Source organism: Amphiprion ocellaris, chromosome 18 (genome assembly GCF_022539595.1).
Source record: "Amphiprion ocellaris isolate individual 3 ecotype Okinawa chromosome 18, ASM2253959v1, whole genome shotgun sequence".
NCBI lineage: Eukaryota > Metazoa > Chordata > Actinopteri > Pomacentridae > Amphiprion > Amphiprion ocellaris.
In genome coordinates this window covers 2,364,060-2,380,442 of record NC_072783.1, presented here as the reverse complement: position 1 = coordinate 2,380,442, position 16,383 = coordinate 2,364,060, and the positions used below count along the sequence as shown (strand labels likewise).

The window sequence follows — 16,383 nt, the reverse complement described above, 5'->3', positions numbered from 1 at the left end:
GAAATAATAGTAACTGAAAGTTGATGCAATGATCATTTGACTTTCAAGTGATTTTACACGTGGGTCTCCTGTCTTGTCTTGTTTGTTGTTTCAAGGTCACATTTGAAAACCACTCAAACATCCCATTTCCTTTTTTTTTTTTACAGCTCCGAGATGTCACCACTGCATCCACGTTAACTCAGGGGCCTCCGGAGCATGGAGCTGGTGTTGGTGCAGTATGAGTTTGAGTACAAGGCGAAGGACGGCCGCCTGGTGTCCATCAAACCCAACGAGAGCTACATCCTGCTGTCCAAGACTAATGAGCACTGGTGGCACGTCCGTAAAGACCAGCACACCAGGCCCTTCTACGTCCCCGCTCAGTACGTGAAGGAGCTCGCTGGAGTGTGTCAAGTTCCTAACAAGCTGAATAAAACTGAGACTGAAAACGCACCAGTGGATGTGAGTAACGTGAAGCCACGGAAGGCGTGTCATGGATCAGCTCAGGATGCTTCCAAAGAAACGTACCGCTTCTCTACTTTTGGTTTCTGTGACGACCTGCCGGACGTGAAGCCGTGTGAGACCCTGAAAGAGACCAGAAACAGTTTTTCACCCACTCTGGATCGTATGAAGCTGCACAATTCAGCAGGAGGCTTCTCCCCTCCGAACTCTGCAGTCCTGGAGCTGTATGCAAGACCTCATCCTGTGCCAAAAGTCAGAGACGAACCGCCAGAAAGCTCAGTGAAGGATGCTACAGCGGAACAGCCACAGATCTGTGAGGATGAGGAGGATTTCAACTTCCCTCTACCCCCTCCACTCATATACGACACCATACCAGAGATAAAAATCACAGAGTACGACGCTTTTTCTGAGCTGGACGATCCTGTTCCTCCACCTGATGTGTTCATGTCGCAGCAGTGGAGTGTGAATGAAGCTGTGAGAGCAGCTTCTCCCACTGCAGAGGTAGGACTCTCACTGTTTGCACTGTTTTTATTAACCCTCCTGTTGTCCTCATTTACGGACACCAAAAATATTGTTTTCTTGTCTGAAAAAAATCCAACAACTCAGCAAAAAAATTCCCCAAATTTCTGAAAATTTGCAAAACCTTCAGGAAAAAAATTCCAATAATTCCTTAAAAGTTTCCCTTAAAAGTTTTATTTGAAAAAAAAATCCCCCAAATTTGGCAAAAAAAATTCTTAGAAATATTTTCAAAAAATGAGTAAAAAATCTTCCAAAAAAATTCTAAAAATATCTCAAGTGATTCCATATATATCAGTAAAACTTCTAATATTCTCTTAAGAACATTCACAAAAAAATCAACCAAAATCCAGTGAAATTTGCTGGATTTTGGTTGATTTTTATGTGAATGTTCTTAAGAAACATTTTTAACATTTTTTTCCAAAGATTTCCCAAAAATGTTGAAAATGTGGACATCAGAAGTTTCAGTGTGAAAATATATTTTTTCCCACATTTTCAAACTTTAGAATGGGTCAGTTTTGACCTGCAGGACGACATGAGGGTTAAACATCTTGCATCAGCTCCGGGCTGCACGGTGGAGCTGTGGTTAGTACTGTCGCCTTGCAGGTAGAAGATCCCTGGTTCGTTTCCCGGCCTTCCTGGGATCTTTCTGCATGGAGTTTGGCTTTTCTCCAGGTTCTCCAGCTTCCTCCCACAGTCCAAAAACATACTGAGGTTAACTGGTGATTCTAAATTGTCTGTAGGTGTGAATGTGAGTGTGATTGTTTGTCTCTACGTGTAGCCCTGTGGTAGACTGTTACCTGCCCAGGTGTCCCCTGCCTTCACCCCGGGATAGACTCCACCGTGTATAGATGATGGATGGTATGGATGGATCAGCGTCAGATTTAAATGTGTCACTGACGTCTTACAGCCACAAGAGGGCGCTGTCTCATCATCTATCATAGCTGTCTGTCCGAACATTGGACGTTTTATTGCTTTGCAGCACTGAAATGAAGTAGATTATTGATTTCACCGATGAAAACTCATTTCAGTGTATCAGAGTTAAATATTTAGAAGTTTTCTTCCCCATAGAATTAATCCTTTCTGCATTAAAATGGCTCAGACGTGAGAATTTATAAAATCCCAGTTGCTTGAGCACACAAGCTCACCTGTAATTCTGCTCAAACACTCTGAAAGGTGTGATTTTAGCATATTTCAGCCACACATGTTGGAACCAGAGACCGTTTCTGAAGAAGAAGAATGATTCAGAGAGCAAGTAACAAGTTTGGTTCTTTAGGTTTGTTATATGAAACCCTGGCGGGCAAAATCTGCGTTTTTGAGACAGCTATCTGCAGTTTAAGGTGGAAATAAACAGCTGTGGCAGTGATGGTTTATTTCACTCACAATGTGTCTTCTAGCTTATAAGAAAGACACAATATGGACATGTTAAGAGGGTGAAAAAAAAGCTTGATTTTCACTGTAGGGGGTCTTTAAAATGTCTTTTTTGACTCTGATCGACGAAAAAAGTCACTGAAAGTGACCAAAGATAATTAGATAAGTTGAAGATTTTCTTTATTGGTCTGTTAGTTTTACTGATAGTTCACAAAGTAAACAGCAACAACAAAATCAACAATATAAAGCAAACGAATGCAAGAAATGGAAATTTGGGCTCCTCTCCTTCTGAACACATGAACAAAAGGGGACAAAGTCTTATAATCTTGGGCTCCTACAGAAAAACAGTGCACATATCAGGATTGGAAAGTGAACTAAAAGTGGGATTACATGACATTTTAACACACAAACTATAACAGCACAATCTCGCTTACGTCTCCTTCTGAATACGCGAACAAAAAACACTTTTATAGGACGCCGTGGGGCAGCTAAAAGTGCACTGGAACCCCCCACAAAGGTTCTATACAACCACTGGGAGGCAGACCAAACTCTCTGTAGTTATAACAGCACTGACCCTGTTACATTTACGTCTGCATGTAATTCTCATATGGACACTAGGTATCAGTAGTTCCCAATATTCAGTCAGGAAATGAATTAAATGGAGAAATAACATGTTGAACTACACATATGATTATTATTACATGCCAGATTATTACTTTAGATCTTTTATTTAATCAACAAACACTCCCAATCATGCAACCTAAGAGGGAAAAATACCTTTCTGGTGCAATTTCTCACAAGCACTGTTGCAAAAAGATTCGTTTTCAGGGACGTAAAGGTTCTGAGCTGCTGAAAACTCAACTCATCTCAATGTTTTATCAGGTGAAAACCCACTAATTTCACTTCCCACTCTTAGAAGAAGTGGGAAGAGAAGTGCATGGCATCTAGATCTCAGTTTCATTACTGGATATGTCAGTCTGGTGAATGTCAACAAGTCAGAATGCAAACCGAGGATTTATTCTGGTCGCTGTCTGTGTGTTTTAACACTCGTGTCGTCCTGCGGGTCAAATTAACCCGTTTTAAGGTTTGAAAATTTGGGGAAAAAAAAATATTTTCACAGTGAAACTTCTGATGTCCACATTTTCAACATTTTTGGGAAATTTTTGAACATTTTTTGGTGGAAAAAAAGAAATGTTAAAAATGTTTCTTAAGAACATTCACAAAAAAAATCAACCAAAATCCAGCGAATTCCACTGAATTTTGGTTGATTTTTTTGTGAATGTTCTTAAAGAATATATCAGAAGTTTTACTGATATATATGTAATTACTTTAGATATTTTTAGGATTTTTTTGGAAGATGCTGCACATTTTTTTTGGAAAATATTTACAAGAATTTTCTTGCCAAAATTGAGGGATTTTTTCAAATAAAACTTTTAAGGGAAACTTTTAAGGAATTATTGGAATTTTCTTCCTGAAGGTTTTGCAAATTTTCAGAAATTTGTGGAATTTTTTTGCTGAATTTTTGGATTTTTTTCAGACAAGGAAACAATATTTTTGGTGCCTGTAAATGAGGACAAGAGGAGGGTTAAACTGGGTGGAAATGAACGTTTGTTGTGAAAACACGAGGAACTTCTTGTGTTTTATTCAGCTCAGATGTTGTGCTTAAGTAGAAGGAACACTCTATTACAAGGATTTCATGCAAAACTTAACTTTAAAAAGTGAAAATGGAGAAATATTATGAAGAACGTGTGTATAAAATATCAATTAAAGAACGCTGACAGTCAGCTGATGGGTCGTTCTATTTTGAAATTACTATCACACCTACCATTATGTAAGCACGTTTAGTGGTTTAATCCTTAATGATTTTTTTCATTCTATTAACTAACCACAGCTTTTTTCTTGTAAAATCTACAGCTGTCAGATGTAACTGAATAAAAAGCACCATCTTAGGAGATGTTGTAAATTAGAATTATAAAGTGACGTAACATGTTACTGTCAGTGTCAGTCACTGGTTTTATCTGATAGATGTTGAAATCTTGACTTTTATCTGGGCTCTTCCTGAATTTCAAACCCATGATCAGGGCAGAGCTGCTGTCTAGACAGGAGAGCAGCAGAAACAGGATCTTGTTCAGGCTTGAAAACAGTTTAAAAAAGGTGGGGCTTAATTATTACCTTAAAAAAAGCTGCTGGGCAACATCCTGAATTATCCCCAATGCTGCTAACTATTCCTCTTTAGATCAAACCGGTAAAATCAGGCCCTGCAATGCAATAAGTATGTGTAAAAGTCAAAGTAGCATCACTGAAACATCAACATATGCCATTAAAATTGAAGGTTTTGTGCAGAAAATGTGATATCACTGGCAAAATATACAAAAAGTGTTAAAATGACATGAATGGATGATGCAGAAAATGGCTTCTGTGGATGTTATAATAGTATTTTATACTGATATTAGGTCATTATCACACTATTTTATTTACTCTTGGGTGATTAAATCTACAGCAATGCATCATATCTTATAAATTACAAGCTGTCAAATAAATGTGGTGCAGAAAAAAGTCCAATAGCTCCTTTATTAATGTAGAAAAATGGTATTATATTACCTCTCAGTGTAGTTATCATAATATGAGGCTGTTTTCACCCTCTATTCTTCTATTTCCTGTGTGCTCATGCTACTGGAGTTCCGTCCACTTTATCTTTGTTTTGGAAAACTTGGAGCTAATGTTGTGTTTCCTGCACTGCAATGGAAACACAAAGTTCCTGTAGTGGAAAGTTACATATTTACAGTTAAAAGATAACCATCTTTTATTATTCCACACGCTTCCTTGTCAAAACCTGCTGCCTACGTTACCCAGAATGCACCTCAGCTGGTCCAGCTAAAACAGATAAACAGGCGTATTGTGGTAGCAGCAGCTGATCTTATTTTGTCTTGTTCAGTTATTTAGATTGCCATTAGCCTGTTTTGTCGACTGACTGTAAAATGATTTGAGCTTAATTCAGTTTGATAAAAAGTACCTCATAAATAAAGACTGATTGATTCTTTAATTGATATTACGTGACAAAGCTACGCTATTGATTATACAGCCAGTAGATTTTAGAATAATCTATGTGTGGTCAAGTGGTTTTCATTAAATTGCATCTAACGCCTACATGCTGTAAAACAAACAAACAAACAAAAAAACAGTAAAAGAAAAAAACTGTGAAAATCTGGCAGCCGGAAAAAAGAAAATGTCTAAAATAAAAGCTAATATCTGTAAAATATTTATGTATATTTTAATCAGTTTTAAAACAGTAAACAAGTGTTATTTTATGGTCACTCTTTGTAAATATGTAAATTATGACTTTTTAATGATTGTACTAATTAATATTTGAAACTGAACAAAACAAGAAAAATCAGTAAAATAATATTTCAAAATTTACCATTTTTCAATCCTTTTATCTTTCAAATACTGTCTGTGAAATAATTATATATATTTTTAGCAAATTTAAATACAGTATAAACAGGGTAATGTCTTTTTGATTAATTGATTGATTGATAAATTGATAATGTAGCCTAAAGTCGCTAGTCTCAGTCCATATTGTAAAAAAGTTTTAGTTTAGGTTTTTTAAACTGTATTTTTTTGTAATCATTTACAGTATTTTTTTTTTTACAGATTTTCCCTGTTTTGTTGAATTACATGTAGCATCTATTAATATTACAGAAAAACTGAATAGTAAATGAATATTTTACACATCAACACATTATTTTAATAAATGATAATATGTTAATTTACAATATTTGACTGTAAAATTATACAGTTCTTTACTGAATTAAAATTAAATTATTTACTAGCTGTTATTTAAAAGAATAATTACATATAGTAAGTTTTTTTTAACAGTTTTTTCCATGTTTTTTTTTTAAAATTGCAGATAATACCTTATCAAACTTACCAAAAAAAAGGGACTGGTTTACATTAATCATTAAAAAAATTACGAAAAACAAGCCAAAACTGTATATAATGTCCAAATAAAAAAAATCTAAATGTTTACAATGTGTGACAGTTTTTTCTGCATTTAAATCAGCAAAAATATAAATAAAAAAATAAATAAAAACTAATTTTTAAATTTTTATATATATATATATATATATATATATATATATATATATATATATATATATATATGTATATATATATATATATATATATATATATATATATATATATATATATATATATATATATATATATATATATATATATATATATATTACAGATACTTGACAATATTGATATTGATTTTTAATGTATATTAGACATTAAAATTGTTTTTAAAATATGAATTTAAATGTTGGTTGACAAAAAACTGTACCAAAACTGTAGATAATGTCCACATAAATTTTTTTTTTATTTTTTTCTGTTAAAAATTTTTTTCACCCTTGTATATATTGTAAATAAAGCTGGTGTAACAATGTAAATTTCCCCTGGAGTGGGGAGAAATAAAGAACTTTATCTTTATCTTATCTTAAATAATCTGAATTTTTAAAATAAATAAATAAATAAATAAATGTTCTTTAACAGTTTGTAGCTGTAAAATGACACAGTTTTGCTGTATTTAAATCTGCTAAAAAATATTCTTATTTTACAGGTATTTGCTGCTATTTTTGCTAGTTTTTTTTACAGTTGTTAAAAGCATTCTACTTTATTTATTTATTCATTAATTTTTTTAAACATGTTTTCTTCTGGCATATTTATGTAATTTCTAGATTTTTTCCTTAGTTTTTTGTACTTCTTTATTTATTTTACAGTGTACACTTGCAGATTTTTTATTTTTATTTTAGTTTCCGTCATTTGTGACCATTTATTAGACTTTGCACAGCTTTCTGTGGAGCCATAAAACTTTTTTGCCCCTTTTTTGCAACTTTATTTAGTTTTTGCACATCCAGCATTATTATGTAACACCGGTAAACCCGTACCTGTGTAAAGTCAGCGGAAGTTCACCTTTCCTAGCACTTTGGGAAACACGTTTCTGCGCTGACTTGATCAGATTAGGTTTTAAGAGTGACTGCTGGTTGCTTTGGACTCACTTCGCGGTTCAGGACTCGGAGCTCCGTACCGGGGAGTTGGCTGAGAGCTGCCAGCTCATCAGCATATGAATGGCCGCTCGTCCCCTTCAATGGCAGGAAAGAGGTGTTCCTTCAATACCTCAGTGGAAAGCAGCTGATTCAAGATCTCAGTTTTGCTCAGCGAAACTTTCAGAGGGTTCACTTTTACCGGGTGTCTATGAGTTTACATTCCGGTGTTTTTTACGCGTTTGGGTAACTTTTGGATCTGTGCGCGTAAAACCGGAGAGCACAGTCACCGGCTCTGAGGTTTGTGAAGTGCGGTTGGCCTCTCCAGAGGAAAGGAAAGAGTTAATCTTAAAGCCGCCAGCCACTCCCAAACCTCCAGCTGCTACCTGGTTTCCCCAGCACCAGCGACCGTCCTGGGAAATGAGATGATCCGCAGCGCAGGGAGGCGATGAAAGGCGAATTTCAAACCCATCCGAGCCGCTTTCAGCTGCTGTTGGATTTAGTTTGGTGAATTTACGCGCGTAAAACTTTTGGTTTCAGGTAAGTTCCTCGCCAGTTTCTGCTGCACCTGTTGCAGGATCAGGGATGTTTTCTGCTCAGTGTGTGAGGCGCTTTGACTCGTAATGGCTGCAGTAGAACCGGTGATTTTCTGCGCCTTTTTACAGTGTAATTACCAGCACGGTGTGTTTGATCCACTGTGAGGCTAAAACAAGTTAAAATTCCTGCATTTTAAACTAAATTCAGGAATTATAACTTCCCTGTTTGCCATGAATGAACCCCCTTTACACTAGTAGCAGGACTGTAGATGCGCCAGGACCCCTCAAGAGCATGAATTCTCAGCCCACAATGGAGGGCCATCTCCATGGTGATGTGAGGGGGTCTGGCCTGACTCCCAACAAGCAGGGCTTTGGAGCTTTTAGTGCCAGCCCTGCCATGCAGTTGGCGTGTGTGTGCATATGTAATGTGCAGAACTTGCAATTAGCCCGAATGTAGGTCACTTAATGTGGAGGATTTTCAGGCCTGTCTGTGCTCTCAGATGGGATGTTAAAGCTGGTGAGTGGACAGCAAGTCCAGCTGGGTCTGGGAATGTGGAGTTTGGTTAGTTTTAACTCGCAGAACTTGAAGTGTTGTCATAAAAATGGTGCTGATACGGATGGATTTACATGTTGTTGCAGCTTTAATTGCTCTAATGTGTGGGTATTGTTTGGGGAAAACCTCACTTAACATTCATGATGGATACTGAACACATGTCCAATGGCTCTTTATCACCTAAAGTTTGGATTATCGCCTCAAAGCAACTCTTGTCTTGCCCTTCAGTGCACACCATATCCCCGAACCTTTACATTTTGTAGAATTTTCAAAGTAAGTGTGGAAATATCAGCTTCTTTTATACAAAATAGCATACAAAAGTGCTGCTCTGTGGTCTCAGATGGATATTAAAGCTGGTAAGTGGATGACAAATGTAGTTGGGATTGGGATTCTGAAGTTTTGGTTGGTTTTTACTTGCAAAATTTGGAATCTTGTCGTAAGAATTTTGTTTTTTCTTCTTATTATGCTCAGGAATTTACATGTTACAGCTTTAATGGCTCCAGTCTATTTGGAGAAAACCTCCCTTGACACGTGTCCATTGGGTTTTCATCACTATAAATTTAGATTATTGGACAAAACAAACTCTGTCTAGTCCCCAAACCTTTGATTTTTTTAGATTTTTGATCCACCTGAGTCCAATCTTCCATATGTGCAAAGCAAGTGTGAGAACTGTAGCAGTAATTCCTGCTGCCCTGTGGTCTCAGATGGATGTTGAAGTTGGTAATTAGATGACAAATCCAGTTGGGATTGGGAAGTTTTGGTTAGTTTTAACTTGCAGGACTCCTTCTCATAAAAATCTTCTTGTAATGCTAAAGTCTTTGCATGTTGCTGCAGCTTTAATTGGAGCTTTAATAGCACCAGTGTGTCTGAATACTGAACTCATGTCCACTGGCTCTTTATCTCGCAAAGTTAACATTATTTCCATAAAAGAAACTCTGTTGAGTCCCCAAACCTTATTATTTTTAGAATTCGAAACCACCAACTTTCCATATTTGCAAAGCAAGTGTGGGAACTGCAGCTCGTTCAGCAGGACGTCGTGTACAGCAGCGCAGTAATTCCTGCTGCTCTGTGGAACAGACGCAATCAAATGCCAAGAAACTGCTCCAACAGGTAGTGTGAGTGCCTCGTCAGAGCTCGCTGTACTGAACACATGTTCCCCTGAAGCCTAGCAGAAACAGGTGCATGTGGCTTTGGCTGCCAGACCTGGGAGGGCCTGTTATTTCCACCACATTACAGTCATATTGAATAAATCTGTGGATTTAATGAGGGGTTTAGTCATTTGACAGCACAGTCTGTCTCCAGAGTTTACAAGCAGCTCAGGACTGAATGCATATTTCCTTTGAACTATGCTCGTATGTTCGATTCTGTGACAGCAGAGAGTTAAAAAGTTTGTGCCTCCCATGTTTTACCATTAGATTAGTTTCACAGTCGATAGAAGTTTGTTCTCGAGCTGGGACTGTGTTGTGTAATCTGGCCAGCCTCAGCTGGCACGTGTCCACACTCATTTGTCAAACACAAGCAATGAATGATTGAGATATTTGGCAAGGAAAAATCCTCATTTTGGAGCAAAATTGATGTCTGTTTTTCAACTTTAAAAAAAAAATCTGTAAAATAATATTTTAGCTGATTTAAATATAGTAACAATATTGTAATTTTATGGACAGAGAACTAATTGCAAATTACTATTTGTCAAATCTGGATGTTATAGTTTTGGCCCATTTTGTATAGTTCCCATGCAATTTTATTATATTTTTTGATGAGATTTTACAGTGTGTTTTTTTAAATCTGTAATTAACCCTCATGTCGTCCTGTGGGTCAAAATTGACCCGTTTTAAAGTTTGAAAATGTGGAAAAAATATGTTTTCACGATGAAACTTCTGATGTCCACATTTTCAACATTTTTGGGAAATCTTTGAACATTTTTTGGTGGAAAAAAAGAAAAGTTAAAAATGTTTCTGAAGAACATTCACAAAAAAAATCAACCAAAATCCAGCGAATTTCACTGGATTTTGGTTGATTTTTATATGAATGTTCTTAAAGAAAATATTAGAAGTTTTACTGATATATATGGAATCACATTAGATATTTTTAGGATTTATTTGGAAGATTTTTACTCATTTTTTTGAAAATATTTACAAGAATTTTCTTGCCAAATTTGGTTGTTTTTTTTTTTTTAAATAAACTTCTAAGGGAAACTTTTAAGGAATTATTGGAATTTTCTTCCTGAAGGTTTTTGCAAATTTTCAGAAATTTGGGGGATTTTTTGCTGAATTTTTCGGATTTTTTTCAGACAAGGAAACAATATTTTTTGGTGCCTGTAAATGAGGACAACAGGAGGGTTAATAAAAACAGGAATAATCTGCAAAATAACCCTTAAATGTGTACTGACTGACTATCAATACTTACATGAATTTTCATTTAAATCACAGAAAATATACGTAAAGTAAAAATATTTGTAGTTGTTTTAAATATATTAAAAAATAGTGTGATTTTACCGACATAAAATAAATTACAAATTACCATTTGTAAAATCTGGACTTTTAAAAATTGTTTTGCATGGTTGTAATGATAAAAATGAATCAAATAGCAATAAAATTAATGATGTTTTTTTCTATCATTTTACTTTTTTTAATCTCTAATTTAACAAAACTTGAAAACTAAGTCAAATAACAGTTTAATATATATATTTGTAATCCTTTAATTATATGAATATTCAGAAATCATCCATAACTTTAAAAGCACCGGGTTAATGTGTAGGTTCACAAACAGCTCTGACCTGGTGAAAGCATCGATGTGAGACTTCTGTTGGTGTTTTGTTTAGTTTTTATCAGAGATGTAAATCATCAGATTGTTTATTGCTGTACATAATCTACTGTTTTACATGTCTGACACTGATATGGACACTACAGCCTTCACTACCTCCAACCACTCGTACTGTTACTGCCGCTGCACATCATCTGCTGCTTTCACCCACCCACCTCTTTTGTGTTTTTCTTCCTTCTCTTGCTCTTTTTTAACGTGACGCTCTTTGCCCGCCTAATTGCCCCTCGGGGATAAATAAAGTTTTATTTTATTGTGATTTGTTTTTGCAGCAGACTTAGCTAGCACCTAATTTGCATACCTGAGCAGGTAGAGAAACGTCAGGAGCTGGATCCTTGGTGTATCCATGGATTGAACTTGTTGCGGTGCTTCTTACTTAGACTGGAATCTGGGAAGTTTAAAGACCAAACCAACACTTTGGTGCTCTTGGTCGTGTTCCTCGAGCTGTTCTTTAGCATTTTTTACAGTCCTGTGGGGTTTGTAGTCTTGCTGGTGGAGGCCTCTGCTATGTTTAAGGTGTGCTTGGTCTGCTACAAATTTAAATAGGTATAAGTTAGGGATGTCCAATTTTGGCTTTTTTGCCAATAACCAATATGCCGATATTGTCCAACTCAATTTCCGATTCCGATATCAACCGATACCAATATATATGGACTGTTTAACAAATTTTAGGTAACATCACATATCTCCTGTGATGGAATTAACACATCATGTCTGATTTTATTGTGATGATCCATTGGATGCATTCTCAGATGCAACAAGGCTTTCAGATGGAAACATTGTCTGTGCAAAATAAGAAAACTACTTCAACTTAAGTTATGGAAAAAATGCCATTTTCTTTTCTTTTTTTTTTTAACCCTCCTGTTGTGGTCATTTACGGGCACCAAAAAATATTGTTTCATTGTCTGAAAAAAATCCCCAAAAATCAGCAAAAATTTTTCCAAATTTCTGAAAATTTGCAAAAACTTGAGGAAGAAAATTCCAATAATTCCTTAAAAGTTTCCCTTAAAAGTTTCATTTAAAAAAAAAAAAAATCCCCCACATTTGGCAAGAAAATTCTTGGAAATATTTTCAAAAAATGAGTAAAAATCTTCCAAAAAATCCTAAAAATATCTAAAGTTCCATTCAATTCCATATGTATCAGTAAAACTTCTAATATTTTCTTTAAGAACATTCACAAAAATGTTGAATGTTCTTAAGAAACATTTTTAACATTTCTTTTTTCCCACCAAAAAATGTTCAAAAATTTCCCAAAAATGCTGAAAATGTGCACATTAGAAGTTTCACTGTGAAAATATATTTCTTTTTCTACATTTTCAAACTTTAAAACGGGTCAATTTTGACCTGCAGGACGACACGAGGGTTAATTGTCTCAAACAACAGTTCCCCGTCTCCCTCCATCCCTCTACGAGTCCATTACAATGTAGCAGCTAAACTGTACAATTCTGAAAACTATTCATTCCTTTGAGCTACGATGGTTCAGGCTTGAGGTGCAAAAAAATGCCAGTATCGTGCCGATACATTGGAACATCCCTAGTATAAGTACAGTGCATTGTAACGATATTATATGATATCAGTGGTTTTAATATCATCACTCTGGTATAAATTCTAACAATTCTAATTTAGGAATATGTCTTTTTTTGTTTGCCACTCTTGCTTGGATTAAGAGAAAGAGACACAGCTTGAGGAACAAGTTAATTTTTCATGTTTAAATGGCACATTTTATTTGATTTATAAGAGTTTATTTTCATGTAATACTTTCAGAACACTTGTAAATGTTGTTAAACAGCAGATTAGCAGTTTTTTTAATGGCATTTTTGCAAAATTTGGGATCTTAGCTCTTCAGTATGAAAGGTATATGAGAGGACAAATAATATTAGTATATAAGAAGCACAAACTAGGGCAAATGAGTATGTTTCAATATTATTATTAGATTTAAAGTTGCAAAATGGTGCCACATCAGGCCAGTTAACATGAGAGGAAGCAGAACGTCTGCATTTCCCTCGTATTTGATCTCATATCATGTTGCAGAAATGATCTAGAAAAGGACCTATCTGTGCTCTGAAGGAAGTGTCGGCTGGTCTCTGTTAAAGGCTGCATTAGTCACATGCTCAGGAATGTCTGTTGTGTCATTACTATTTTTAAAAGGTTTATTTAGAGTCGTAATGAAGTGCTTGATTACAGTGATCCTCTTCTGTTTGTCCCACGTCCAGGACGGTTGTGTTTTGCTGCAAGTATTAGTAAAAAGTCGACGGTTTCAGCAAACGAAAAGCCGAACTGGAGTCCAGAATGTTTCAGACTTTGTTCTGTTTGTAGAAGTCAAGTAGTACTGAATTATTTCTGTTTTATTTTATGCTACCTTTTAAAGGGAAATGTTGGACTTTCTACTCCACTGCATTCATCAGACAGTTTAAAGATGAAGATTTTACACAATAAATAATATAACAAGCTTGTAAAATACAGCACAGTTAAAAAGTGTTGGTTTAAAAAAAAAAAGAAGTATATAGTCAGAGTCACATTTCACATTATTAGATTTATATTATACCAAAAACTTCCCTCATAGTTTCATTTCAATAAATATTCTAAAGACCTTATATTTCACCAGAAATCCAACATGAAGTCAAAGCAGATTTACATTTATTTACATTATGTACATATTTACATATAAACTGTATATGAAATTGGATTTAAAGTAGTTTAAACTTGCAGCAGCTGCAGCATCAACATGCCGCCGACACACTGTTTCTTTGGTATTAATAATCCAATATTAATATTATGTCATATATAATATATATTTCAGTTTTGAGGGACCAATGCAGCACTTTTACTTAAATACTTAATCTAGATTTTGCTGCTAATACTCGTGTTCTTTTACATAAATAGTAGTTTTCTCATTCATAATTTTCGTATTTTTACATTTTCCAAGGATCTGTCAGTTTGTTTGCTTGCTGTCTGCTGATATTTACCTGCAACTGTACCTTTTACAATGTTTGACCATAAAATTGGAATAAACATATATATTAAACTGTTATTTTACAGAATTTTCCTATTTTGTTAAAGTACAGATTAAAAAAGTAAAATGATAGAAAAAATCATTAATTTTAATGTTATTTGATTTATTTTTATTATTACAACCATTCAAAACAATTTTAAAAAGTCCAGATTTTACAAATGGTAATTTGTAATTTATTTTATGTCTGTAAAATCACACTATTTTTTAAACTATAAATCAGCTAAAATATTGTTATTTTACATATATTTTCTGTTATGTAAAAGCAAATTCATGTAAGTATTGATAAACAGTCAGTACACATTTAACGTTTTTTTTTGCAGATTATTACATTTATTTTATTACAGATTTTTAGAAAAACATACTCTTTAAAATCACATCAAAAAAATAAAATAAATACAAAATGGGTCAAAACTGTAATGTCCAGATTTTACAAATGGCAATCTGTAATTTATTCTCTGTCCATAAAATCACATTATTTTTTTTACAATATTTAAATCAGCTAAAAATACTGTTATTTTACAGATATTTTCTGTAAAACTCATGCATATGTAGTACTGAAAAATAGGAGACAATTTTGCTGCTAAAATGAGAATTTTTCTCATTTTTTATGGAGTATTTCTACATTTTACAAGGATCTGAATACTTCTTCCACCACTATCAGCTTGAGTGAAAATTACAGTTTTTACTGGATTTAAAATGGCTAAAAATGTACCCATTTAACAGATGGGATTGAAAAATAATAATTTTTTAACATTTATTTTACAGACTTTTCCTAATTTGGTAAATGGTGGATAAAAATAGTACAATTTTGCTGCTAAAATGAGGATTTTTCTCATTTTTAAAGGAGTATTTTTATATTTTATAAGGATGTGAATACTTCTCCCACCACTTTCAGTTTGTTTTCACGCCGTCTGTTGATATTTACTTGCACCTTTACCTGAATGTCAAAGTGGCATCTTTGCACAACTGCGTGGTTTCCATTTCGATTGGCTCCCTGACAGTTTCCCTGCTGAGCGTTGCAGCAACCAGTGCTTAAATATTTCCCCTCCCACTCAGAAAACACTCCACCTACACAGCTGGAGTGGGAGACGCCCTTCATGAAGCAGCATCAGCGGGTTTATTGGTACGTTGGATCAGGTGGAGATAAGCTGCTGGATTCCACATTTCTGGAGTCATCGTGGATTCTGGGCCATGATGAGTGTGATGTAAGAGGGAGTGCAGCCAGACGGATTCAATGGCTCAACTGTGTGCTTTTGTGGCGTGATTTGGGCCCCAATTTGGTTCTCCCATTGTTTGATTGGATAAGTGCTAATGTGGTTAAGTAATCAAGCAGATTGCTGCTTCGTGTGTTGCTGAGGGCACCGAGTTGTTCTCACTCCGCTCAGAAACACGATTTAAAAGTAGATACCGTAATTTCCGGACTATAAACCGCTACTTTTTTCTGACGCTTTGAACCCTGCGGCTTATACAACGATGCGGCTAATGTATAGATTTTTACGTGCGAGCTTCATGCCATCAATACATTTAGCCTCGTCACATCAGACCAATAAAATTACCGAACAGGTCACAGTGGACCAATGAAACTTCGAATTAAATCAAACACACTCACTAAATTCTTCAAATCAGTCATTTTGTGCTTCATGCACACACCCTCATCATGGAAAACACACAAAGAAATGCATATGATGCAGCTGTTGCAGGCCGAGTCTCCTCTCCTTTACCTTCGGCAGGTTGCGATGTGTGTGAGTGTGACGTGAGGAGGAGCGCTGCAGGTGTGTGTGTGTGTTGCAGAGATGAGTGTGGAAGCGGAGGCATAGTGAGATGCACCATGATGATATAGCCAGTTATACAGGACAAGAGTGGGAAGCCAGTGCACGTGGACAGTTGCTGCTGGTTCAATAAAGTCCCTAGCTAGCGCTACCCGAGGCTGCCCAACCGCTAAGCTAAGCGGGCTAGCGCTACCCGAGGCTGCCCAACCGCTAAGCTAAGCGGGCTAGCGCTACCCGAGGCTGCCCAACCGCTAAGCTAAGCGGGCTAGCGCTACCCGAGGCTGCCCAACCGCTAAGCTAAGCGGGCTAGCGCTATCCG

The 16,383-nt window shown here is 35.6% G+C and overlaps 1 protein-coding gene across 2 annotated transcripts in view; it reads left to right on the top strand.

The window, feature by feature from the left end:
- The first annotated feature begins 195 nt into the window (after positions 1-195).
- arhgap27 (Rho GTPase activating protein 27) overlaps positions 196-16,383 on the top strand; it is a 50,890-nt gene continuing 34,702 nt past the window's right edge. For both annotated transcript variants that reach the window (XM_055004749.1, XM_055004748.1), the window contains exon 1: positions 196-939. In XM_055004749.1, the coding sequence (XP_054860724.1) occupies positions 196-939 (744 nt within the window). The remainder of the gene's footprint in view (positions 940-16,383) is intronic.